This window comes from Ammospiza caudacuta, chromosome 7, assembly GCF_027887145.1.
Source record: "Ammospiza caudacuta isolate bAmmCau1 chromosome 7, bAmmCau1.pri, whole genome shotgun sequence".
Classification (NCBI taxonomy): Eukaryota; Metazoa; Chordata; class Aves; order Passeriformes; family Passerellidae; genus Ammospiza; species Ammospiza caudacuta.
Genome location: NC_080599.1, coordinates 20,995,714 through 21,020,098, shown reverse-complemented (window position 1 = coordinate 21,020,098; position 24,385 = coordinate 20,995,714). Strand labels below are relative to the sequence as shown.

The window sequence follows — 24,385 nt, the reverse complement described above, 5'->3', positions numbered from 1 at the left end:
AGGAGGAAAACCATTGTCTTGATAAAATAAAGGGCCAGCTTAGTTCTGCATCGTGTCTCTAATGGGTTATCCCTGGGAGAGTTGTGTTCTGCTCCTGAAAAAAGAAAGCTTGGATATCTTCCTAAGAGCAGCTTTGGAGATGGGAAATAAAAGGGTGAAAGATCTGGCTGCCTGCTGAGCAAACAGCTGTGGAGAGAGGGGAAGGAGACCCAGTGAACTACGACACCCTGATTAATGTGTGAAGAGCTCTGCTGCTCCTCGGCCACTGTTTTCATTATGGGAAGTTAATTTTCAGCTGTTTTAACTAGGGCACTATCATTATGTCATTCTCCCTTCCTCCAGCCCGGTTTAAAATGTATATTTCAGTCAAAAGAACTTCCCCTCAAGTTGTTACTCTTTCTAATCACAAGTAATCTCCCCCTTGAATAGACAGCTTAATGTGGAGTGAGGGAAAACACAAACCTCACCTTCCCTTTCAGTAACAACTTTCAAACTCTTTGTTTGCCTTGTTGCAGCTGGCTGGATGTGAGTCAGCCTCCTGCTCATGCATATTACAGTGATGGAATAGCCTGGCATTTATTATTCAGTGACTGGTGGTCGTGTGGGTGCAGTGCATAAAAGCCCAGCACTGCCTCCATTTACTTGTTGATTATACCTGAGGCAAAAAGCACCCAGCCCTCCTTTGTCCAGAAAAAAAATTCCCATTGTTGATCAGCAAATGTGAGGTTAAACTTTGCCTGTGTTACTTGTGTGCAGTGCTGCTTTTAGAAGGTGTCACAGTAACTTTTAAAACATTATTTGTGAATTAAATAGTGTTATATTGTTTCTTCACCTCACAGTTTATATCTTTTTAATTAAAGCAGGAAACACCCTCTCAGAGTGAGAGATTTTCTTGGGTAGGTTTTTAACTCTGGAAAGATTTTTCCTGTTTTTAGGATGTCACATTCAAGATCACAGAATTCTGGAGTGGTTTGAGTTGGAAGGGACCTTAGAGATCATCTTGTCCCATCCCCTGCCATGGGCAGGGACATCTTCCACTAATCCCAGGTGGCTCCAAGCCCCATCCAGCCTGGCCTTGGACACTTCCAGGGATGGGGCAGCCACAGCTTCTCTGGGCAACCTTTGCCAGGGCCTCCCTACCCTCAGGGAAGATTTTTTGCCCAATATCTGATCTACCCCTGCTCTCTTTCAGTTTGAAGCTGTTCCCCATGAGAGGACAAAAAGATGATGCAGAAATTGCTTTCTCTAAGTTGTTCTGTATCATAAAGCTTACCTCCCCTCATCTTAATTTCCTCCTCTGGTATTTGGAGTTATTTCCACTGGAGAGTAGGAGATTCCTGAAGTGTGGCAGGACCCAGGTAATCTGTGAGATCCTTTGAAGGGATTTGGAGCAAGCTTTGCCTTGTCAGACCAGGTGTAATCTGTTGGTGATAACCTCAGAAAGAAGAATGGAATTGTTGTGGTTTCGATACCTAAAAATGTAGCTTCACTTTTGGGTGGTCTTGAACAATTGACAGTCCTCAAAACTTCTTACCATCCACATGCTCTTTCCCTCCAAAAATAATCAGTTTAGGTATTCTAAGTGTGCTTGTAGGAAGTATGGAAGTTGCCTGGGCTTAGGGCTGGTAGGGTGTGACTTAGATTGATATTTTCTTTCAGCACAAACTCTGCAGTGACCATTACTGTACATCTGAGCTTTTTGAGAAGGAGCTTACAGAAAAGAGGGAAAATGGCAGTGAATGCTCTTCTGTTTCATTCAGCTTTTCCCAAAGACATTTACCATGACTGAGCCAACAGTAACGTGGAGCTTTAAATCATGGTGGACCTGATTTGGCTTTCCATTCTAAAGATTGCATGAAATGATGTGGATGTGCCTCACCCTGGCAGCAGCAGTGAGAGGATTTGCTCACCTTGTTTGAGGGGCTCTGGCAGTGCATTTTCTTCTGTAAAGAAGAAATGTAAAATGTAAAAAACATTTTCCTAGCTGTTAAACTACAGCTGTGATATGCACTGCTTAGGTGTTCATTTTTGCCTTAAAAGTTTTGGGCCACTCATTTACCCTTCAGTTCCTTTGGAAAAATAAGAAAACTGGAAAAATGGAAAACAGGAAAAACGTGAAAACAAACACAATCCCAACTTTTTGTGTCAGAATTGTGGAATTCTCATTTCCACACAGTACTGAACAAATTCAGGTAACTTGCATGAATTTCAGCTGATGCTTTTATTTTTTTTTTTTTGGCTGAGAGTGTGCTCTGCTGCATATAATGCTAATTTTTGATGCAGGGAAATATTGGGGTTGTGAGTCCTCTGTTTATCCACAAACCCTCCTGGATTCCTTTGTTTTCATGTCCCTCTCTGGATTACTTTCAGCAGGAGAGCATTGCTCAGGCTTCTAAATGCAAATGTGGATCTGCACATCCAGCTGATGGAACTGTACAAGTCACTTGCACAGTTGCCAGATGGCTGTTTGGTTGCACTTAATCTGGCCTGAATTTGTTTCTCTGCAGGAGCCTGATGATATTTTTATAGAAAAAGTACATCATACCTTTGACATCTCCACAACTGGGGAGGGAGGAGGAGCACAACAGTTATTACAGGTGCAGAGTTCATGGCAGACGTGGGTAAAGGTGTGAGCAGGTGACCTCCCTTCCCTTTTTTAAAGGTTTTAAAGTCCTTAAAACCCTCAGGTTTTAAGTCCTTCTGCTGTTGCAGGAGAGGAACAGGTTGCTGAGTTTTAGGCATCATTTCTCCCAGACACCACCTGCAGCAGGAAGTGGGTGGGGGCAGAGGAGAGCTGAGGTTGCCTGCTTGCCTTCAGTGTCTCCTGCAGAAACAGGCTTTCAGCTTTTGGGAGGTGGCCAACTCTGCTGTCAAACCCAGCTCCATGATAGGCAGTTCACACCCAGGCTTGCCACCTCCTGACACAAATCTGTTGTGCTATTTCACTATTTGTCCTTCGGGCTGTTAGCAGAGGAGCTTAGAGGAGCTTAAGTGGTTTGAAAGACTCCTTTAAAACAGAGGGGTTTTTTTGAGTGTTTTAAGGTTTTTGTCCTTAATTTTGTTCACTGTTAAGGTCTGAGAGTTCCATTTTTGTTTTCTTTTTGCCTTTTTGTTTTGTTCTCTCATATGTATTTCCACAAGTTGACTGATGGTGCAAGGTGTAGCACTGGCGCAGTCTAAAGCAGGGAAATAACCCATTTTGTTTAGTTTGAGGGCAGAAAGAGTAATTCTTAAGTGTTTCACATTGACAGTGATGGATCACTTTAGTAAACAATCAGTTCTAAAATTCTGTAATCTAGAGGGCTAAATAGTTTAGGTGTGAAGGAGCACTGAGTCTTTCACTTTGAGGTTATTGGTTTACTTATATAGGTCAGGAAGGCAGTAACAAAATCTGCTGCCCTGCAGCTGCCAGGTTGTACCATGTCAGTGTGCATGGGGAGGGGTCTGTGGGACGACTGACACCTTCAGCTTTCAAGATTATTTAGTGCAGGACTGTCAATGTTGTCCTTTTGCATTTGTTGTTTTTTAAAAATGACTGATAAAACCAGAGATAGGAATTACACTGGGCTTACCTCCGGGTGGGTTAAGAGATGAGTTGTTGCTACAGTGACTTTCAATGTGCTGTCTCTTCTGGTTTGTTTATCCTGTGTCACATGTTGGTTGTGGTTCATGGAAAAAGTTACAGGTAGGTGAGGATGACGACTGGGATGGAAAAGGAGGAAGATTTTTTGCCTGCTTGGTGTGCAGAGGCAGATCATGTGCTGCTGAGCAGTGAGTCGTGGGGGGAGAGGACTGGAGTGGCCAGTGCTCCTGAGGAATGTCAGAAAAGCACCAAGAGCAGAGCATAGCTGTGCTGCTGGCATGAGGATCACCCAGCAGTGGCTCAGTTGGGAAAACAATTATGCAAGTGACCTTTGCTGAGACCTCTGACTCAGGAGCCAGACCTCTGAGAGTTGCCAGGGCTGCTGGTGCAGGCAGCCACCTTGGGTATCTTGTGATAAACACACTTGTCCTTTAGACCTTGTGTTTGCCCAGTGTGTTACAACAGCACTCAGCTCCCAGCTGCTGAGCTGATGGTTTTTACCTCCAGGGTTTTTTGGGGGATTTGTCATTTAACCTGGGAGGTTTTCTCCTGGGGCACTGTGACACACACCTCTGCTTCTGCTGTCTTTCAGGATTATGGAAGTATGGGATACATTGAGAATCAGGAAGAATAGATAGGAACTAAGAAGACCTGAATTCCTTTTTTTGTGTTAGATTTCTGTGGGCTCAAGAATGAGGGAATAAGGTCAGGTTTTTGTGGTGGTGGAGGAGGGTACTCACGTTCAGTATGGGCATTAAGATGTGAGGTGTGTATATGCAAATCACTGTGCAGTAGGAATGGGTCCTTCCCTCTGGCTTTTAGTTCCAAAATGATGGCTCAGGTTATTCATAAAGTCCTAGAATATTTTGGGTTGGGAGGGACATTTAAGATCATCTTGTTCCCACTCCACAACCCTTCCACTATCCCAGGTTGCTCCAAGCCCCATCCAGCCTGGCCTTGGACACTTGCAGGGATGGGGCAGCCACAGCTTCTCTGGGCACCCTGTGCCAGGGCCTCACCAGCCTCACAGTAAAGATTTTTCCCTATTATTTTACTCCAACCTGCCCTCTGTCAGTTTGAATCCATTCTCTCTTGTCCTGATATTCCTGGCCACTGTCCCAAGTTCCTCCCCAGTTCTCTTGAGCCCCTTTAGGCAGTGGAAGGGGCTCTAAGGGCTCCCTGGAGCCTTCTCCAGCTGAACACCCCCAGCTCTCCCAGCCTGTCTCCATGGCAGAGGGGCTCCCACCCTCTGATCCTCACTGTGACCCTCCCCTGAACTCCCCTCACTCCCTCAGCCATTGATCAGAATTCAGTTCACGTGGATGTGAGTGAGCAAACCTTTAACCTGTGCCTGGGGTAATGCCAGCACCTCAACAACTGCAAGGCAGTTCGTGGTGCCTCCAGCACCTGAAACCTGATTACTTAATTAATTCTGTCTGGTGCTAATGTTGCCCTTCAGTTCCCACCTCTAGAGCAGGCCATCACCCTTGCTTCCCTAATCTCCTTCATCATGTTGCCTTCAGCTTTCAGCATGTATGTGTATTTTTGTGATCCTCTGTAACAGTGATGAGATATCCCTGAGGCTGCTTCTCCTCCATTTGCCTTGACAAACTCCTCTGTGTCACGCAACACTTCAGGTTTTGTTGTTATTTCCTCATTTTTTTAATGTAAAGCCTTTACATCCTACCAACTGGGGAACATTTTTCTGAAGGAAGATGTTGAAATGTACAGTTGGAATAAATTTTATAGATGATTAAGATAACAGGCTGGAGATAAAGCAGTCAGTAAACATGAACCTGTTTCACTTGTGAACAGAAATGTGTGTGATAGCCTTGACATCACATCCCACAGCTTTCTGTGCCAGTCTGCAGGATAAAAGGGCTTTAATTGCTTTTGTTTTCAAACAGGCATATCAAAACAGTGTAATTTTTTTTTCCTCTTTTCATGCTAACTGTGTTCCTTGTTCTCTGCCCCTCCCTTGCAGGCTTTGAAGGAGATGCTATATGCAGCTGTAGACCAGGCCCCTTCTATAGAAGGTAAGCAAATTGAACCCACAGTTGTGTTTTTCTTGGCACTGTGTGCTGGACACGTAGTCCTGCTACTTTTCTGTCCTTAATCCTCCTAAATTGGTAAACTTAATATCCTGATGGGCAAATGCCTGGCCTTTCACAGCCTGCATGCTATATTTGATTGTTAGAACTCTTTGTCCTCCTTTGTTGGGACAATAAATGGCTTTGTATAGTTTGAGACAGCAACAGCTGGATTCCTCTTGCTTATAAGGTCATTCAGTGGTGGAAGTATTTTCTTCATGGCTTGAGAATAGAGCTTTGTTTTGCTGTGAGAGCCTGCCACTCTGGGAGATAGCTGTGCTGGAGAGACACTGGCTCCTGGTTTGGTACTGGTGATTTGAGCTGCAGGAGTCTCATCCTTTTGTTCTGTGTCCTCCCTGAATGCTCTGCTGCCTCTCCCATGTGCACATGAGTATATCTTCTTCTTTGCATGTGTTTATTGCCTTCTGACTGCTCTAGATTATTCTAGTAAGGTGTTAGGTTTTTAGCTCACTGAATTTTAAATGGTTTGTTTAATTAAGTGATGATCTCTGCAAAATTTCTTAATAGAGTCTTTTGCTTTCTGTATCTTCCTTTTGTTGTCTTTAAAGTACTGAAGCCTCTCTGTTGCTTCACTCCTTACTTTCTTGCCCATCATGTGGATTTCTGGCTGCTTTATAACCTCCTTACCTTTATTATTTTCACTTTTATTGCAGAGTTAATTTTACTAATTTCTGAACATGGCCCTCTGGGTTTCTTGTATATTTCTTGTATATTTCTTGTATATTTCTTGTATATTTCTTGTATATTTCTTGTATATATTTCTTGTATATTTTTCTTGTATATTTTTCTTGTATATTTCTTGTATATTTTTCTTGTATATTTATAGAGCAGGAGAACAAGTGCTGCTCCTTGTGTAGTCAGTTGTCTAACATCAGCAATGCTGGTCACTCTAAATGTTAGGCCATTAATTACTTTCCTTTTGTTGATTAGAACTGGGAAATGAGGTGTGCCATAGTTAATATAATGTGATTTTTTTTTTTTTTAATTCAACTCAACTTCACCTGTTTTTTGATTAGAATTTTAAAGCCAGAGCTGCAATAATTAATAGCTGAAGAGAGTGTGTGTGGGATGGGGCAGTCTGCCCTTAAACTCTTCAGAGGTGCATTCCAAGCTGAAGACTTTGTGGAATCAATGCTCAGGCAGGTGTAAATTTTAAATTTAACCTGACACTTAGTAGCTCACTCAACTCATTGTGCTGATTTTGTTTAAAAAAATCTTACTTTTCTCTAAATACAGATCCTATTACTAGGTTTCTAAAGGTTATGGTCCTAGAATCCAAAATCTATGGATTATCTTTGGAAAAGTCAACATGCAGTGGCAAAGAGGAAAGTCTTGCTTTATTATTTTAAAGTAGCAAAATTCCATAAAACCCACCCACAAACCTCTCTCCTCTAGAGCATAAGACTATGAGGAACTGAAGTTTTCTGTGTAGGCCTAACTGACTGTAATAACTTTTAAAGACAAGTTACTAATGTTATTAAAAATCCAGCAATATTTTTATGGGGGACTGGAACAATTATAAGACTTTTTTTCTTCCTCTCTTCTGTCCATTGGTTTATTATTGACAGTGTGAGCAAATGGTGTCTGTGCTGATGGAACTTTGTAGTCTGATGTTGGAATGTGACTTCCTGGGCTTGGCCAGGTTTATCTGGGATTTCAAGGTGGTCTTGAATTGTAAAATGTTATAATTCAGCATTTTGATTTCTCTATTTTCAGTGCTTGTGCTGCAGTGGTGTTCTGTAATGTGCTGTGATGTTTGTTTGGCAAAGCAAGAGGAGGGGAAGAATTAAATGATATATTTATGCTCTTTTAAACACTGTTAGAGTTTTGACCTGTGCTTCTGCCTCCTCTGATGCTGTAAAAACCTCAACAAAAGGAAAGCAATGACTTAAGACAGTTTCCATCTGTAGAACAATGTTCTGTTCATTTTTGGAGGGGTTGGGTGTTTTCCTCTGTACTATAGAGAATATAATCCAAACAGTTTTGAGCCACTCCTATTTAAATCTGTCTGTCTGACCTGCCCTTAAGTGCAGAGCAGTTCCACTAATTCCTTCACCTTTTGTGCTGGAGATAAATCAACACCATTTTTCCATCCCTGTTGCTTTCATCCTTCTCTTTTTTAAGCCCTTCTGCCTTTGTTCATAGAAACTTTAGGCCAGGTTTAGTACTTGACTGCACACAAACCATGCTCAGAACCCTGCTCTAGTCCCTATCAGGATTTGGAGCAAGTTCTTGTATTTTGGGCGGGAATGGAGCAGCTATTGTCAGGGGCTGGCTGTTGGCCTGCATGTTTCCAGTTTAATATGGATTTTGCAATGGATACTTGTGTGTTGTTTTGAGCTCAGCACAGAGACTACAGGGCTGTGCTACTGAAACCCAGCCTCCCAGTATGAGCCTGATGTAATCTCATTTTAGACTGGTCTAACTAAAATCCATTTGCTAATTGATCTTGTTGATCACAGACACGCTGCAGAGCTCCAGAGCTGGCTTTGATTTACCTTGCATGAATTGTAAGCTAATCTTTGGATAATATATTGGATTGTGAAGACAAGGGAGTTTTGTACAGCAAAGCTGAGGCTGTTCCTCGTTCTTATTCTGCTTGGCTGGATGTGTGATCTGGCATTTGTGAATGAATTTCTTAGATTTCTGCTGCAGGCTGCTTACTATGTCAGTCAGTAAAATTTGTGTATAGACAGAAATGCTTCCTGTTCCCTTAGAAGAATGCTGAAAGCACTTTGGAAATTCTTTAAAACAACAAAAAAAGTGCTACCCATGCAAGGCATGTTGTAAATAATGGCAAGGCAGGTAATAGGTGAGCCATCCATCATGAACAGCTTTCTGTGGGTTTGTATTTAGGTATTTTCTGTGTGTGGATGGGTAAACAAAGCTAACTTCAGAATGACTCCTAAAGTTTTGCAAGGGATAGTTGCTTGTGCTGCTTTAGTGGACAAAGTGCTGCTGGGAAGAGGGTCTTGGCTCTAAATTGTGCAGGTTATTCTGTGATTATTTATCATGGTGACCCTTCTCCCTGTGCTACATTGAATCACACCTATGTCTACCTGCTTTTTTCCTATTTTTGGGTAATAAATGGACTGTGATTTGAACAAAAACCCTTGTAGAGGTGGATAAGCAAAACCTGTCAAGGCTTTATGGTAGGAGGAGATTGTTTGTAGCTGTCCCCACACACAATTCCAAGGTGGTGTGGCTCCCTGTGTTTCATGAGAGTTACTCCAGACTGTAGCATGTCTTTTCTGGCAGTTCCTGGCTGTACACATAGATTTCTTTAATCTGTTCAAAGATACATTTTTTTTCATCTGTCTGTCTCCTTTGTAATGACAGTTTCTTTATGCCAGTGTTATTCCTCCAGATGCTCCTCATCTTTTTACAAGGCAATCCCCTGATGAAACCTGCACCATCCTTCCACCTGAGCAACATCTGTACTAAATTAGTGCTCAGTCTGTTAATTCAATCCCTGCACATCACTGGGAGAGGTATCAAATGCTGCTGGATTCCCAGCTGTACCATGAGCCTTGCTTGGCTTTCTGGAGAGTTCTTTGGAGCGTGTTTGCTTCCTTAGCTGTTTGTTGCCTTCTGCTCACTGTTACCAGAACAAGGGGGATGAGTGGATGCTGTTCCCAGGATATCATTCCCAGCTCCTTGTAGCACAGCAGGAAGGCCTGAATGCAAGTGTGCCAAACCAGGCATCCTTTTGTGACCCTAAGGCACTTTTAGCAAGAATCTGTGATGATTTAGAGGCTAAACCTGAGCATAGCTCTGCTTTCCTCTGAGGCAGAATGTGCGGTACGGCAAAAACATGAAATTCTGACCTCACTGGGAGCATGCTGGGGTGGTTTTTTTGTTGATTCCTTGTCCTCCCACTGCTTCCTGTTCCATTTGTCACCTAAGTAAAGCAGGTTAGTGGACCATTCTTGCTGGGAGTGCTGCTGATTATTCCACTTGGTGAGCAGCTGTGTCGGCATCTCCCCGAGCTCCTCACGGTGCTGCCGCGGCCACCAAAGTGCAGCTGTAAATTATTCATCCCCATTTTCTGCTCCAATGGACAGGGGCCACTCTGAATATTATTTCCTCGAATATTTGCCTTTCAGATATTTAAATTTATCCTCTCTTTAATACTTGTGTAAACAAATATCGTTGGGTAATATCAGATGGTAGAGGAGCGTCCTGTTGTGTCATCCCATTATGGGAATTATTTAACCCCAATTCTGAATTTCAGTGGCACCTTTCAAACAAGGATCACACTGGTTCTGTGGGGATGGAATGGTGTATCAGGGTAGGAGTGAGGAGTACAGATGCTCTAGGGTAGAATTCAAACCCAAAAAGTAAGAGGTGGTGCTAAAGCACCATGAATTGGTAGGGGAAAAGCTTTAGTGGTGACAGATATCCTCTGCTGGTGCCTGTAATCTTTGTGGTCTCCTCTTTGCTCCTGATGGATTAGGAAAGCAAGAGATGCAAGTTTGGGACATTCTGAGAGTGCCAGCACTGGCAGCATGTCCCATGTTACTCCACCCTTGTTTCTGCTTTCATTTGTAAAGCACTTGCTCTGTTGACTGACAGCTACAGATCTTTAGCTTGGATTTATTTCTGTTACTGAACAGACTAAAGAGTGTTCTTTAGGGGCATAAATAATCTTGGTGAATAAGTAGGGTGTAGGACATCACATTCTTTTTCTTTCCAGAGGAAGTTATGAGCCTGACAGTTTTTGTTACATGCAGACATGCTTTGTAGGGTTGATCAAAGGCTTATGATTTGTCTGTGTATATGCAGATGCCTTCTTTTTATTTCCAAATAAACATTTATTTCCAATTACACAAGCTTACTTTGTAGAGGCTTGAGGTTTTGTTTACATGGGAAATGCTTAAGGCTTTAAAAGAGTCTTCAGCAGAAGTGCTGCACATCAGAAGCAGTCACAAAGAGATTAATGCTTTGTCTTTATTTCAGCATGTCGTCACACACCCATGAGGACACAGGGGTTGGTGTCCTACACCCCAGATGCAGCTCCTTGATTCTGTCTAGGCTGTAATTCAACCTCTGTATTCATAATTAGTATGTAAACTAACAAAAAGAAAATATATAATCCCATGACAATCCTCTTCTCAGTTGGAGATTTGATGCCAGGTATTGAATTAGCTGTAAAAAATAGGTTGTTGGGCTTGTGGCAAATGTTAGCTCCCAGAGTGTGCAAAAGGTGGACAGGAGGAGAGCTTGGCAGCACACCAGCATTTAGAGAAGGAGATGCCTGGTTTCTCTTCCCCTGGAGCAATAAAATTTGAAAGGTAAACAGTGCATATGGTTGGAGTAGGGTCCAGAGAGAACAGCTGGATGCTCACTAAAATATTTGGAGCACAGATGCCTGTGTGCAAATGTGGAGTACCGTGTGTTCATGTCAAAGTCATTTTGCTGTCAGGAGCGGCTCAGTGCTCACAGCAAGTCAGCACAGACACTGCTTTGTACCCAGCCCTGCCACTCTCTGTGCTCCAGAGCAGCCCACACTGCTGGTACAGTGACTTCCTCTGGGGTGATGAGCACCAGGAGCCTGAATTGTGCTCAGCCAGTCAGGAGAGTAACGTGGGTGGGGAGTAAAGGCCAGGTGAGGCACAGAGCTGGAGTCACAGAATGGCATCAGACAGTGGTTTGGGTTGGAAGGGACCCATAAAGGTTATCTAGTCCAGCCCTCCTGACATGGGAAGGGACACCTTCCACTGTCCCAGGTTGCTCCAAGATCTGTCCAACCTGGCCTTGAACACTTTCAGGGATGGGGCAGCCACAGTTTCTGTGGGCAGCCTGTGCCAGTGCCTTCTCACCCTCACTGTGAAAAAACCATCTTCCTTACATGTCATCTAAACTGACCCTCTTTCAGATAGAAACCATTATCCCCTGTCCTAACACAACAGGCTCTGCTAGAAAGTCTGTCCCCAGGCAAATTGGGTGATTGAAAGTTGATTGTGGAGACAACCAGCCAATACAAGGTTGGATGTCATTACTGTCCCACAGACCACAGGTCCTCAAGTTGTGGTCTGACAGCACATTCAGGACCTGCTGGTGTGCCCAGGGTGCTGTCCTGCCTTCTTATAAACCAGAAAGTCTCCTGGAGGCAGTGGAACCTCCCTGGGGCTCTTGGGTTGCTGTGGGACCACACAGGGAACCAAGAAGCTCATGGGGGTAGGTGCTTTATCAGGTTGATCACCATTTCTTTATGAAGGAACTTGTGATTGCAGTCAGTGGAAATGCTGGACTTCCTCACCCTTTCCATTTACCTCATGGCCAGCTCCTGGCTGATTCTCTGCTTCATCTGTGTGGACAAGCCTGGAAGCTTGTGTTGCTGCTGAGCAAACCTTCAGCCTTTTGCTGTGCTCTGAGCAGCAGCTCAGATTGCTCTGACACGTTCATGCTGAGTGAAAAACTCGAGTCCTAGGTGTACCAAAAAACAGGCTGATGGCTTAGGAAGAGGCAGTTTATTGAATCATTGTGGAGGTACCAGTTGTGGGTTTCTCTGTGTCTGGATTGAAGGCACCTGAGACAGCAGTTCATGTTGGGATTCAGGTATTTATTATCTCTTATCAGTGAAACAGTGTCACTACTGTGAGTTCTGCAGCTTTTCATTAGAAGGCACAAAATGGCCAACAATCTCTTGTTACAAAGTCTTTGAAGACCAAACAATCCAATTAAGAACTGACGCCTGGATAATTTTCCCTTTTAACCCAATAATTGATCCCAAAGAGCCCCCAGTGCAGACTTTTCTGTCCAGTTACAAAATGCCACCCAAACCCATGAAGAAGAAACCCAGGACCACACCCTGTGCCCTCCATCTTGCTTCCATCCACAGCACACTGAAAATCCCAAACCCTGAATTTCTCACCCAGTGACACACCTGCACTGCTCTCTATAATCTATTCCACACTTTTGTGGATTCCAGTCTATCTTGAAATCTAGGAAACTTTCTCCATGAATGAGGGTCAGAGTCAGTGCTGCCCTGGGTGTCAGGGCAGCCCAGAGCACACAGAGAAATATTCCCAGTGCCCTGGGTTTGCACAGGTTCTGAGTTGGAAGGGTTGTGAAGTCCCAGCTCTTGTTATCCCTGCCCAGGACCATCCCCAGAGTCACACCATGTGCCTGAGAGCTCTGTCCAAAAGCTCCTTGAGCTCTGTCAGGCTTGGTGCTGTGACCAGTTCCCTGGGGAGCCTGTTCAGTGCCCAGACACCCTCTGGATGAGGAACCTTTTCCTGATATCCAACCTAACCCTGCCCTGACACAGCTTCAGGCCATTCCCTCCCTGCCACTGGGCACCAGAGGGCAGAGATCAGTGCCTGTCCCTCATGAGGAAGATGATGACTCTGCTGAGTCTCCTTTTCTGCAGGCTGAACAAGCCCTCAGCCTCTCTCAGATGGTTTCCCCTCTAGACCCTTCACCGTTTTGCTCTGTAACTTTGTCCTGTGCCCTTTTTCCCTTTATTTCAGCATCCTTTGGTACTGAGTGCTCAGAGGTGTTAAACCCAGGATAATCCAGGAGCTGGGGAGGTGCAGGAGGTCAGGGTGGGAGCTGGACCTGGCATCCCAGGGCTGACCTAGAGCCAGCTTTCCCTGGCAGGTCTGAAACCTTCTGCTGCAGAAGGGATGGAGATGGTTCCTTAATGATGTAGGATAAGAGCAACATCAGAAATGCTCAGCTGGGCCTTTTCCCTTTTTAAAATTATTTTTTCTTTTTCCTTCCTGCGTTTGCTTTCCCATACACTAAGATGCCTTAGAGGAATTAACAGTGCTTGTAATTTAGCTGGAATGTGCCAGGTTTCATGCTAATGGTCAGAGCTCAAGGGTTGGAAAGTGGATTTTCACTGCTGGAAGATTGGCAGGCAGCACTCCTGAGACAGCAGTGAGATACCAGGCAGCACAGTGCCTGTACACATGAGAGCACTGCACATGTTTATGCAAGAGGCCAGTATTTATTGCTTTGTTTTAAAAAAAAGGCTTCTCTAGACATCTTAACAGCAAGATTTAGTGTGTGTGTGAGGCAGCCTCTGGCTTTCTAGACATTCCTTTGGCACTGTGTTTGATATAGGTGACTTGAATTATTAGACAATTAGGATTTTTGGATGAGACTGTAGCTACTCAGTGAATAATGCAACATGAATTAAGGTTGATTGGTTTCTCTCTCTTTAAAAATTCATTCTGTGGCCAAGGGAATGAGCAGAGTGTCCCTGGAAGGAGAGCTCATTCTTCTACATCATAGCTGCTTGTGAGATGCTTCAGAAAAATGGCCATGGAGTGGTGACATCTCTGTGGGATGTGGTGCAGGACCCAAGGCTGTCCCTCTTCCTGGAGTGGTCCTTTGTGTTCTCTTCATCTGCAGGAAGGCCACAACACGCAGGGAATATTGCACAATTGGTCTCCCAACATGAGAAGGTCTGTCTCTTGGATTAGGTAATTTTACAACTTGCAACAACGTGGCAAAAAGTCAACCCAGTCCTGGTGACTTCTCGTTTCTGAAGTGAAAATGAAAGCTAGTTGCATATTTCACCTGTGTTGTTTTTTTTAACATTGTATCTGTAGCCTGATAGCTTGACATCAAGCAGATAAAGAATTCATTTTAAAATGTGCTTTTTGTAAATACATAATCTTTAGTTACAGCTTAAAACTGCAGAGCTACAGCATCTTGGTTTTACAAAGCCACTGTTAAAAAAATTGCTTCAAAAATTTCTATATTATTCTATTTATTACACGGCCATGTAGTTAAGATATTTTAGATTGTTTTATGCTGCCTTTGTTGAGTGTGGTGACCTCTTCTCCCTGAATTAGCACAGCCTAAGTGTGAAAGCCTGATTCTGTAGTCCAGTTCTTTTAGGAACGGAGAAGGGGAAACTATGGAGAGGTATAAATATATTTTACTAACCTCTGGTTTGAGAAGAGTACATAAAATTCCTTAGTTGTAAGGCAGCAGCACCATGAGTCAGAGTTGTCTATGTTTAACTAAAAATCACAAAGAAAACTGCCTGAGAAGACATAAATTTACTTTTTAAAGTGGTTTTTCTCTGTCCAGGGTGGTGACTGGGATCACAGAGGGCACAGACATCCCTGGGATGGTGCAAAGCCTTTCTGGGCACTGACTGTTCTCAAATTGTGCACTCAGCAGCTTGGCTTCCCCTCTGCAAGGGGGAAACCTTGTTTATCTCCTAGGAGATGGAAAACCAATTTCTACTTCTTGATGAGAAGCTGGCAGGCTATTTGACTAAACAAGAAAGGCAAGGCAGTATGGCCAAGAGGGGGGGAATATAAATACCAATATAAATGCAATTTATTTTGCATGTGCTATATAGCCCCAAGCACACGTTTTAGAGGGGGAGTGAGAATTTTCTGCATGCTGAAATGCCAGCTCTAAATAGAAAAAGAGGCAAATTTGACATCCAGACTGTGTTTATAACCTTGGTTTTATTTTTACTGTAATTGCTTTTGCACGCTTTTATAAATGCTCCTAAACTTTGTGGGGCAAAGTGCAGAGGAGCTGCAAAGATCAGTGTGGGTGAGCTGATAACTTGGGATCTGCCTTGTCCCACGGTTGCAGACTTGTTCTGACATGTGGCCAAGGCTGCTGTTCTGGAAGCTCCTTGCTGGGATCCCATCCCTGCACCCTCTGGGAGTCACAGGGCTCAGTGCCAGCCTGTCAGCCCTGCCGTGGGTCAGCCAGAGGAGGAAAATGGGCACTGCTGCTCTAAACACCCATTTTTAATTTCTATTCTCTCCTCTTCCAGCTGATTGATCATTTCTGGTATGAGTTTGTTGTGATTTTTTTGGGTTGAATGCTGTGTGCCGGGGCATTGGTGTGGTTGCTGAGGGTGAACCCAGGTCCTTTATGGGCTCAGCTGCAGGAGTGAGTCACAGGAGAGGCAGTAAAATGGGGTAATAATGAGCAGAATTGGCTGGTGGACCTATAAAGTGAATTCTATAAAGAGCTTAATGGGATTTGGCTTTTACTTCAGTGTTTTGTTGTGGCTTTGTCTTCGTTGATCAGAAGTAGCAATCAGGAAGTGATGAGAAAAATAACCTGAGAGCCTGATGTGGCATTCCATGTTATTTCATGGTCCTTGAGCTTTGCAGCAGTCCAAGGCAAAAGTCACTTTCTCCCCTGCCCAGCCACAGGAGAACACACTTCTCCATCAGAAACCTTGGTTCTGCCTGCACCTTGGTGAATAAAAGTGCAGGAAAACAACTTTGGGAAGTTTCATGTGCTTCTGAAGCCTTTGGGAGACTGCAGTTCACTCTCATCCAGAGACAAGAAAGCTTCCCAGGGAGGATGAAGGAAAGGAGAAATCAAAATACCTTGTGCTTGTCTGTGATCAGGCTAGATTGAATCATTCTCACAGGTGGTATTTGTGTACATAGACATTGCATCTTGGATGCTGGAGGTGATGATTTTGACAGTCATTTATGGTGTGGATTTAATTATTACGACATCAATAAGGTTCGTTTATTAAAGCTTCATGTTTCAAAGGATAAAATATAAATTGTAAAATATAGATTGTAAATGAAATTGAAAATGAAAATATGGATTGTAAATGAAAATATAGATTGTAAATGAAATTTTGAGCAGTTGGAGGCAGAGAGGATAGAGACAGGATTCTGAGCTTGAAGGGCTGGCCACACCTGATCATCCCCATCTGCTGTCCTGACCCTGCTGAAAAGTGTCTGGTGGTTCTGGTCAGCACTTCAGATCCTGCAAAAATCCCCCATGTATGTGTGAGTTTTAGCAATATATCAGCAGCAGGGAGCCTGACACAGCTTTATTGCAGTTCCCTTCAGCAGATGTCCTTTTTGTGGTGAGGCCTTGGGAAGGGAAGGAGCGAGGAGGGTGATGAGTGGAGGGATCATGTGTGTGTGCAGCCAGCATGGCAGGAGCTGCTCAGGGCTCCATCCTGCTGCCTGCCTCACATTTCCATGGGCTGAGGGCACTGCTCTCTGCCTTTGCTGGATTCAAGGTCTCAGATCAAATCCTGTGTCTCAAATCCTCAATCCTGTGTTTAATTCTAAGCTTTGGCTCACAGGCCCAAAGTTCTGAGGGTTCCCTGCATTTTGGGTTGAAACATCTCCCCCTTCTTTTGGCACCAAGAGCACTCCTTTGATGGGCTTTGTGAAAAATGCATATTTTATGATTGGCTTTTTGCAATCATTCAAATGAATATTATATGTGTTGTGTTAGAAAGTTATGCTGTATTCATTCTCTTAAGTACTGTGTTAAATATAGTTTTGGGTTATAAAAAAATGTTAACATAGAAACTATGCTATGTAGAATTTTTTTTTAAGGAAAGAACTTGCAGTGAGATAGCAGCCACAGGACACCTGAATCTTTCAGAGAAAGAGAATTTATTGCCCCATTATCAGGAGAAACGAACTTCTTCCCACCTCGAAGGTGTTGTTAGGATTCAGAGGAAGAAGATGATGATGACCAGACAGAATCCTGTATTTGAATGGAATTTGTGCATCATGTATGAAGTGTATGAATATTCAACAGGTTATTGTTTTTAAGGGTTAATCCTCTATTAATGTGGGTCCTTTTTTGGGCTTATTTTGCCCAGAAAAGGTGCCCGGACTGTCCATAACTCTTTGTCTCTATTGCCTCATATTGTCCTAATTCAAATTGTCCAAATTATTATTACTGTAATTGTGTTACTATTTTTATAATCATTTTATTACTATTAAACTTTTAAAATTTTAAAAACACGTGATTGGCATTTTTCACAGGTTTGTCAATCATCTTTTGTGTGCACTGGAGCAGGCAAGGCACAGCTATAAATCTTAAAATCTTTCCACCATGGTGCAAGGCTCAGTTTATCGAGTAGATCATCCAAGTCTGGTGGATCATTTTGCCTCTGGGGTTGTCTGCACCCATGTCCTCTTGGAGGGGAAGATCAGTTTGCTACCAGTGATGTTAAATAGGACTTTTCACTAAAGCCTTGAAGGCTCCAAAAGTCCTGACAAAAGAGCTTTCAAATCTTCCCCTCCTGTGTTAGAGATCCAAATGCAGCTCAGCTAGAATTGATCTGCACCAGTTTCACTTTCAGTTTCTTCTGCTTTCAGGCAGCTCCTCCAGGTTCAGTTCCAGATGTTGCTCTCAGGGTAGATGTGGTGGTAGCACCTGAGATGGAGCAGATGTTCTTCCAGCTCAGGAGGAATCCAGCATTGGAAGGAGCCTGATGTGGGCTTGGACTTGCCTGAGCACAAATCCAATTAATGAATTAGTCATCAGGCAGAGAATTCACCTCCCTGGGGACATGGAGAGGAGGCTGGCACAGCCCAGCTGCCAGTCAGAAATTGCTGATGCAGGAACTCTCCACCAGCTGAGAAGGTTCCCCTGCTGCTGGTAATACAATACATGAGGGCTCAGTTGCCAAATCCTTCACTTTGGTATTTCAGTAGCAACACGAGGCCTTCATGGCAAGTTTATGGTCTCTTTACCCAACCTACAGAGATAATTAACTGCAAACCTTAATTGTGGCAACTCTGCTGTCTCCTGCATGTGAGGCAATTTTATTGGGGCCTTTTTGTGTGGTCAGCAGGGCGTGCCAGAGGGTTTTTCCATCTCCATCTGTTTTGGGAGTGATTTCATGGGTCACAGTGGGGTGAGTTTGGGATGAAGTGTTTCTGCTCTGTCACCCTTGTACCACCTTGGCCACAATTCTCATTTTGTTTTGGTTTGGTTTAATTTTCCTCTCTTGTTTTGCATTCAGCAGCAGCACGTGGCTCATGGTGGCTGTTCTCATGTGTGATAATTATTTTCTGAGATGTTTGGAAGCTTTATCAAGTGAGGAAGGGGAATTACAGCTGTAATTGTGTGCTGTTCTCTGCATAATTAGCTCAACCTCTATTTGATATTTTCACTTACATGCACTCTTTCTGTCTTTGGAGTGGTTAAAAGGCTTCTGTCATTATTCTTTTCCTGCCTTCTGAATTTCCCCAGCATAACCCCCAGCTATGCCAATGCTTAGGGGAGTTGCCATTATGGCTCTTGGCCAAACTCTCAATTTTTCTGTTACCTTTGCTGGACAAGCACCATGTGCAGTAGCAGATAAATAAATGAGTGATTCTCTGCTGCAGCAAGGGGAAGGGGCACAAGAACTTCAAGATAATGGTTGTTACTGTGGGCTTTCAAATTATTTTTTTTTAATAATGAATAGTACCTCCCAAATTTTAGCTTCAAGTTTGCCTAAACTTTCTGGTACCTAAAGGGCTTTATTTTTGTTAAGACCTATACTGAACTGTGTTGGAAGTGCAAAATGAGAATATTGCAGGGGGGTTTATTCCATGCACCGCAGATGAAGTTTCTGTGAAACTTTTTACTTGCACTCTTTGCTCTGAATATTTTGCTGTTACTTCAGCCAAGATCGTGTTGGAGTTTGAAAATGGTCTCCTTGTGAGAGCACAGTCTAGAGAATGAAGTGCTCAGTTTCTGTAATGTTGCTGTATCACCACTTTATATCTCTTGCAGGAGATCCACTTGAAGTAATCTAAATTTAAAAAAAAAGAGGGGAAACAAGTTTGGATGTAGTGCTAAATTCATAAGTTCCTTAAGTTATTTTGTAATGTCTGTCAGACCTTGCAGTCCTCATGTGATTCTGCTGTTGGGAGATGTTTGAAAAGAGGAAGTGAAACCAAACCTCTCAGAATAATATCTGAGGTCAGTGCAGGTTTTTGTCTTTTAGGAGTTCCTTGTAACTGTAACTCAAACAGTTTATATTATTTTAATTAATTATTTTTTGTCAGATGAAAATAGTTAGCTGTAAGAGAATGGAGAAAACTGCCACTGTGGCTTCTCTTCCCATTCTTATCTTTACATTTTCCAGTCCTTAGGCTAGGCTAAGGCAATACATCTTGGACTGCTTGGGAACTGGTGTTTTGTCATTCTCCATTTTTCAATTTGAAGTTTATTTGCAGAAATCAGCAAAAATAAGGAAGTGCTTCACGTGCAATGCTCAGTTGCTTGAGTGCTGTGTATGGTCAGAATTGACAACTTCCCTTTTTGAGGGGCTGGATACAGATTTGTGTTGGGTCATCATTCAGTTTTTAATCTTTCAAGACTGGCATTACTGATATTTTTTAATACTGATTTCTGTATTAATACTGTTTCTGGATTTTTAGTTTGACTCCAGTTCTGCTGTGTTGGAAGTGAGCGCAGCTGCTTCACACTGGGGTTGTGCAGCCCTAATTCCTTCTGCTCTGCATAGGATTGCCATGAGCTTCCTTGGAAAGTTGATTTATCTAGACCTTCAGTTTCCCTTTCAGGTGACAAGAGGTTATTTGAACAGAAAACAAAGGCTCAAATAGCTATTTGAAATCTAAACAGAGCAGGGAGTGTGCCATCTGAGAGCCAGCTCTCTCTGCTTTATCCACTGCTGCTCTTGCTCACCACACTTAGGGGAACTTTTTGTTGGTGGGGAGGAAAGGTCCCAGTTGGGCTGCAAATCCTGGAGCTGTTTCTGAGGAGAGGAAAAGAGGAGGCAGAATCCACCCACCCCTGCCCAACGCCCTTAAATTCATCTCCTGGGCTTCCCTTCAGTGCGTGGGAGAAAAACTATCTGCTCAGATCCTACCAAGAAATGGCCCATTTAATAAGCATTCTGTAGATTTATTTATTTACAAATATTCCTGGTCTGTAATTAAGGAAGGCAGCTCTTTTCTGTGCTGCCTGGTGCTCACTTGCAGGCTGGGAGCTGCACGGGATGAGTGACTGCATCCGTCTGTTCCAAACAAGCAGCTCTGCAGCTGATCAAAGCAGCAGGATTAGGCTGCTCCTGTGGAATTCCACTGGTGAGCAGGGGATAAACAAATAGCAGCTCTGAAGCAGACCTACCTGAACTGACAGGCTTTGTTGTCAACAGGATAATGGGAATTATTTGATGGTTTGATTTGGTTTGGTTTTAACAGAGGTGCTGTTCTTGTAGTGGGATATTTGCTCTTCAAAGCCCAAGCAACTGGGTTACTCCTGATGGAAAGCTGCTCTGCACACAGTTCCATGGGCAGGGCAAAGTTTATCTTCACCAAGCTGTAAGCATAGCATCCTTTGGGGATGTGGGTTTTCCAAACGTTTTTCTTATAAAGAGAGTTTTTGTTTCACACACATCTATTAATAGCCTGAATTAAAACCTGCATGGATGCTCTCATATCTGTCTTATAAAGCAGCACATTTATCTCAGACATGGAGAAGAACAGGAAACAAGCAATATGTCATGGATTACATTTGCCTTTTGGGCTCTAGATGACAAGTCAGGCTGTCTTTCCCCCCACCACATTTCTGCTTTTATAATTCACCAGATAGTCTCACCTAAATTGCATTTATTCTATTCAAAGGCAGTCCTTTTGTTTTCTCTTTAATACTGCTTTTTATTCATCCAAAGTGCACCTCTATGAATAGTAAGTACATGATATGATGAGCCCATATAATCATCTGAATGTAAAAAGAAACAGCTTTTAGAACAAATAAATTTTTTCACGTTCTGCATTTAAGCATTTAAAATTATTTTCAAAAACCTAGTTTTTGTAGGTTGAATTGAAGTTTGTGCAAATTTCAGTGGCCAATTAAATAATAAATAAATGAACAGCACAAACTTTGATCCAGTGTTTTTGGAATTGTATCTGTGGAAATGCCACTGTCCCTGTCTAGAAAGAAACAATGAAAGAACTAAACCAGCTGCTATCAGCTGTGGACTCTTTTTGGTGCACAGTGAGGTTCTTGTCTCTTCTCTTTCATTGTTGTTTTATTTCAGGTTAGAAACCAGTAAAAAGTCAGAGTTCCCTGTTAAATGAAGAGTAGAAATACGTCAGTGTGTCTACTACAATCTGTTTCCACTTACTGCTCCTGTCAAATTGGTTACATTCACAAAGCACAAGTAGCATTTGTGGTACAGGATCATTTTTAAAGGCAGTTTTTTTGTGTAATAGCTTTTCTTTGTCATTTTATTTTTATTACAGCTTTCTTCTTACTGTATAGTGAAGAATTTTACGTCTGGAATAGGACTCGGTGTCTGATTCTTTGACAAGCTCATTTTGAGTCTGGCTGTGTCTCATTTTTATTGATTACAGTATTTATTTTCTGTATTTTGGGTACCTAATTTAATAGCTGGTAGCTGAAGACACTTGTGTATTCTGTAAAATTTCAGTGTGAGCATTTGAACTTGGATTATGTGCTGCTCTTGGGGAGTGGAGGAGGAAGAGGAGGAAGCAGAAAAGTGTGGTTTGCTTTCTGGGCAAGGAGTGAATTCCTGCAGAAGGCATGGCACTGGGCAAGGGGCAAAACCAACACTGCTGATGGTCCTGAGCTGTTTTCACTCCTTGTGTTGGCTAAATCTTGTAAAATTGTTGGAGCTGTGACTCTCTTACAGAGGAGAGTAAGATAATGTAAGTAAGCTCAGAGCCTTTTCTCCACTACACTGTTGATACAGGACATTTTTTCCTTGTTATTGTTAAAACAGGCCTGCCAGACTACCTGAAATGTAGCTTGCTTATCTCCCATGGAAAACTCTCATTTCTGGGGGTCAGGTCTGTCCTGCCTTGCCTCTGAAGTTAAATTATTTGGTTTGGTGTATGGGCTGTTGCTTGTAACATTTTTTGTGGAATTTTATGGAAGTGTTGAGAGTGTGGGTATGAGTATCAAGGCCGGCTTTGATGTGAGCCTTGTTAGACATCATCATCCTTATTGCCTGTAGATGGAGGCCACTGAAAGAGCACAGGAACATTCTCCTAGAAACCATGGACAGTGTAGAGCAAGGCTGCAGAAAATGCCTTGTGGTGGTTGGCATGATGGAGAAGCACAAAGAGATTTGGTGGTGGGTCCTGAGCAACTTGGAGCTTGTTCCCAAATTATTTTTGCTTCAAAATCACCTACTGTGGCATTTGTTCAGTTAAGCCACTGGGTGTTTTCTGTTTTCTACAATCTGCACTCTCCTGAGCTTTCCCCTTTGTGTCTTTTCCCTCAAAATGATCCTTTCAGTGTAGTGATTGGACTAATTTAGTTTTGTGGGCATCTTATGCCAGTCACTCCTGTTCTGGCTGTGGGCAGAAGCTCTTCCATAACAGCCAGGTTACACCTCATCCCCCGACCCACTGCTGTGGCTGGTTCTGGTGTCAAAATTTACTTACAATAAACTTCATTTTAATTTCCCTTAGCAGTTGGTGCTGGCAGAGAGCAAGGATCTGATGTTCTGATCAGAGAGAGCAGGAGGGAATTTGTTCTCTGCTGCTTTATGCCCCTCACCAGAGGTGTGAGACCAGCATTTCCTGCTCTGCCATGGATCTGATGGAATTTCAGACCTTGTGCTGTGCATTAGCATTTTAATTTTTTATATTTAACCTGTTTAACGTTCCACTTTACATCTTTCAAGCATTCCCTGGTTGGGGGAAAAGTGATATTTGTTTGATTTGGAATCAATGTTTAGCTTTGATCAGCAGTGTGTCATTAAGAACTTTATCACAGTGGAAGCCTGAGGGTTTAAAAAAAAAAAAATCTATGACTTCTCTCTGTTCTTGCTGTTTGTGTATGGAAGTGTGTTGGAACGTTCCCTGGTGATGCTGGTACTTCATTTGAATAACTTGGAAGTGTGGTTTCTTATAATGAGTAAATTTATCCTGTGGAAGGAATTTAATCATCTATATATTTTTTTTTTTTTTTTGCATTACTTCCTCACACCTAGTTGGAAATTTATGAAACCTGGTGGAGTGTCCAGGACCCTTAAGGACTTGCAATGTTAAAATCATTCATTAACTGTTCTAATTATGTGACTTCTAAGGCATGCCTGTGTGCTTCAGGGCAAGCAGATCTAATGACAAATACCTGACACCTGGCCTAAATTGCAGAAACACAGGATCATTAAGGTTGGAAAAGACCTCTGGGATCCCTGAATCCACTGTGAATCGTGTTCACCACTACACCATGTCCCCAGGGGCCACATCCACACATTTTTGAGCACTTCCAGTGGTGGTGATTCCAGCACTTCCTTGGACAGCCTGGTCCAAAGCCTGACCAGCCTTTCAGTGAAGAAGTTTTTTGTAATATCCAATGTAAACCTCCTCTGGCTGAGCCTTTTTCCTTTGTCCTGTCATGTGTTACCTGGGAGAAGAGGCTGGCTGAGAAGAGAAATGAAAACTTCTCCTTAAATCCATCTGGACTGATGATGTGACTGTTAAAAACTTTATGGAAAAAATAAAAGGAACAAAATGTAGCGGTAGGTCAGATGATGATAGATGGGCAGTGTACATGGATATTTTTATTTGTCAGATACTTTTTGCAGGACTAAAAGACTTGGCACAGGATTTTCTCCCAAATGTTAATGAAGGATTTGGTTTGTTGGTGTTCTGTTGTTGAAATCAATTGATACAGTTTTTAAGACACTTTCTTTTACACCTACAAAGGCAAAAATCTTTTCCCAGTCAAGCAAACAGATCTATATTTTCCTGTGATTGATGTAGGCTGATATGGGTGGCATTTGAAATTCAAACTGCAGGCAGCTTCTGACATCTCTGTTGCAGGTGGCTTATCTGAGGTGGACCTGTAGATAAGGCTGCTGTGTAGGCCTCTTCCAGCATTTAATGTCAGAAAGCTGAGCTAAAATGAGTTAATTTTATTAACAGAAGTAAGTTTGGGGAATTATAAAAGGAGGTGGTAATTTGTTAAAGTGTTTTTTAAAGAGCAGTCA

At 42.8% G+C, this 24,385-nt stretch overlaps 1 protein-coding gene across 2 annotated transcripts in view; it reads left to right on the top strand.

The window, feature by feature from the left end:
• The window catches only part of XPR1 (xenotropic and polytropic retrovirus receptor 1), a 111,055-nt gene that overhangs the window by 1,442 nt on the left and 85,228 nt on the right, over positions 1–24,385 (top strand). For both annotated transcript variants that reach the window (XM_058808186.1, XM_058808185.1), the window contains exon 2: positions 5,568–5,619. In XM_058808186.1, coding sequence (XP_058664169.1) covers positions 5,568–5,619 — 52 coding nt within the window. The remainder of the gene's footprint in view (positions 1–5,567; positions 5,620–24,385) is intronic.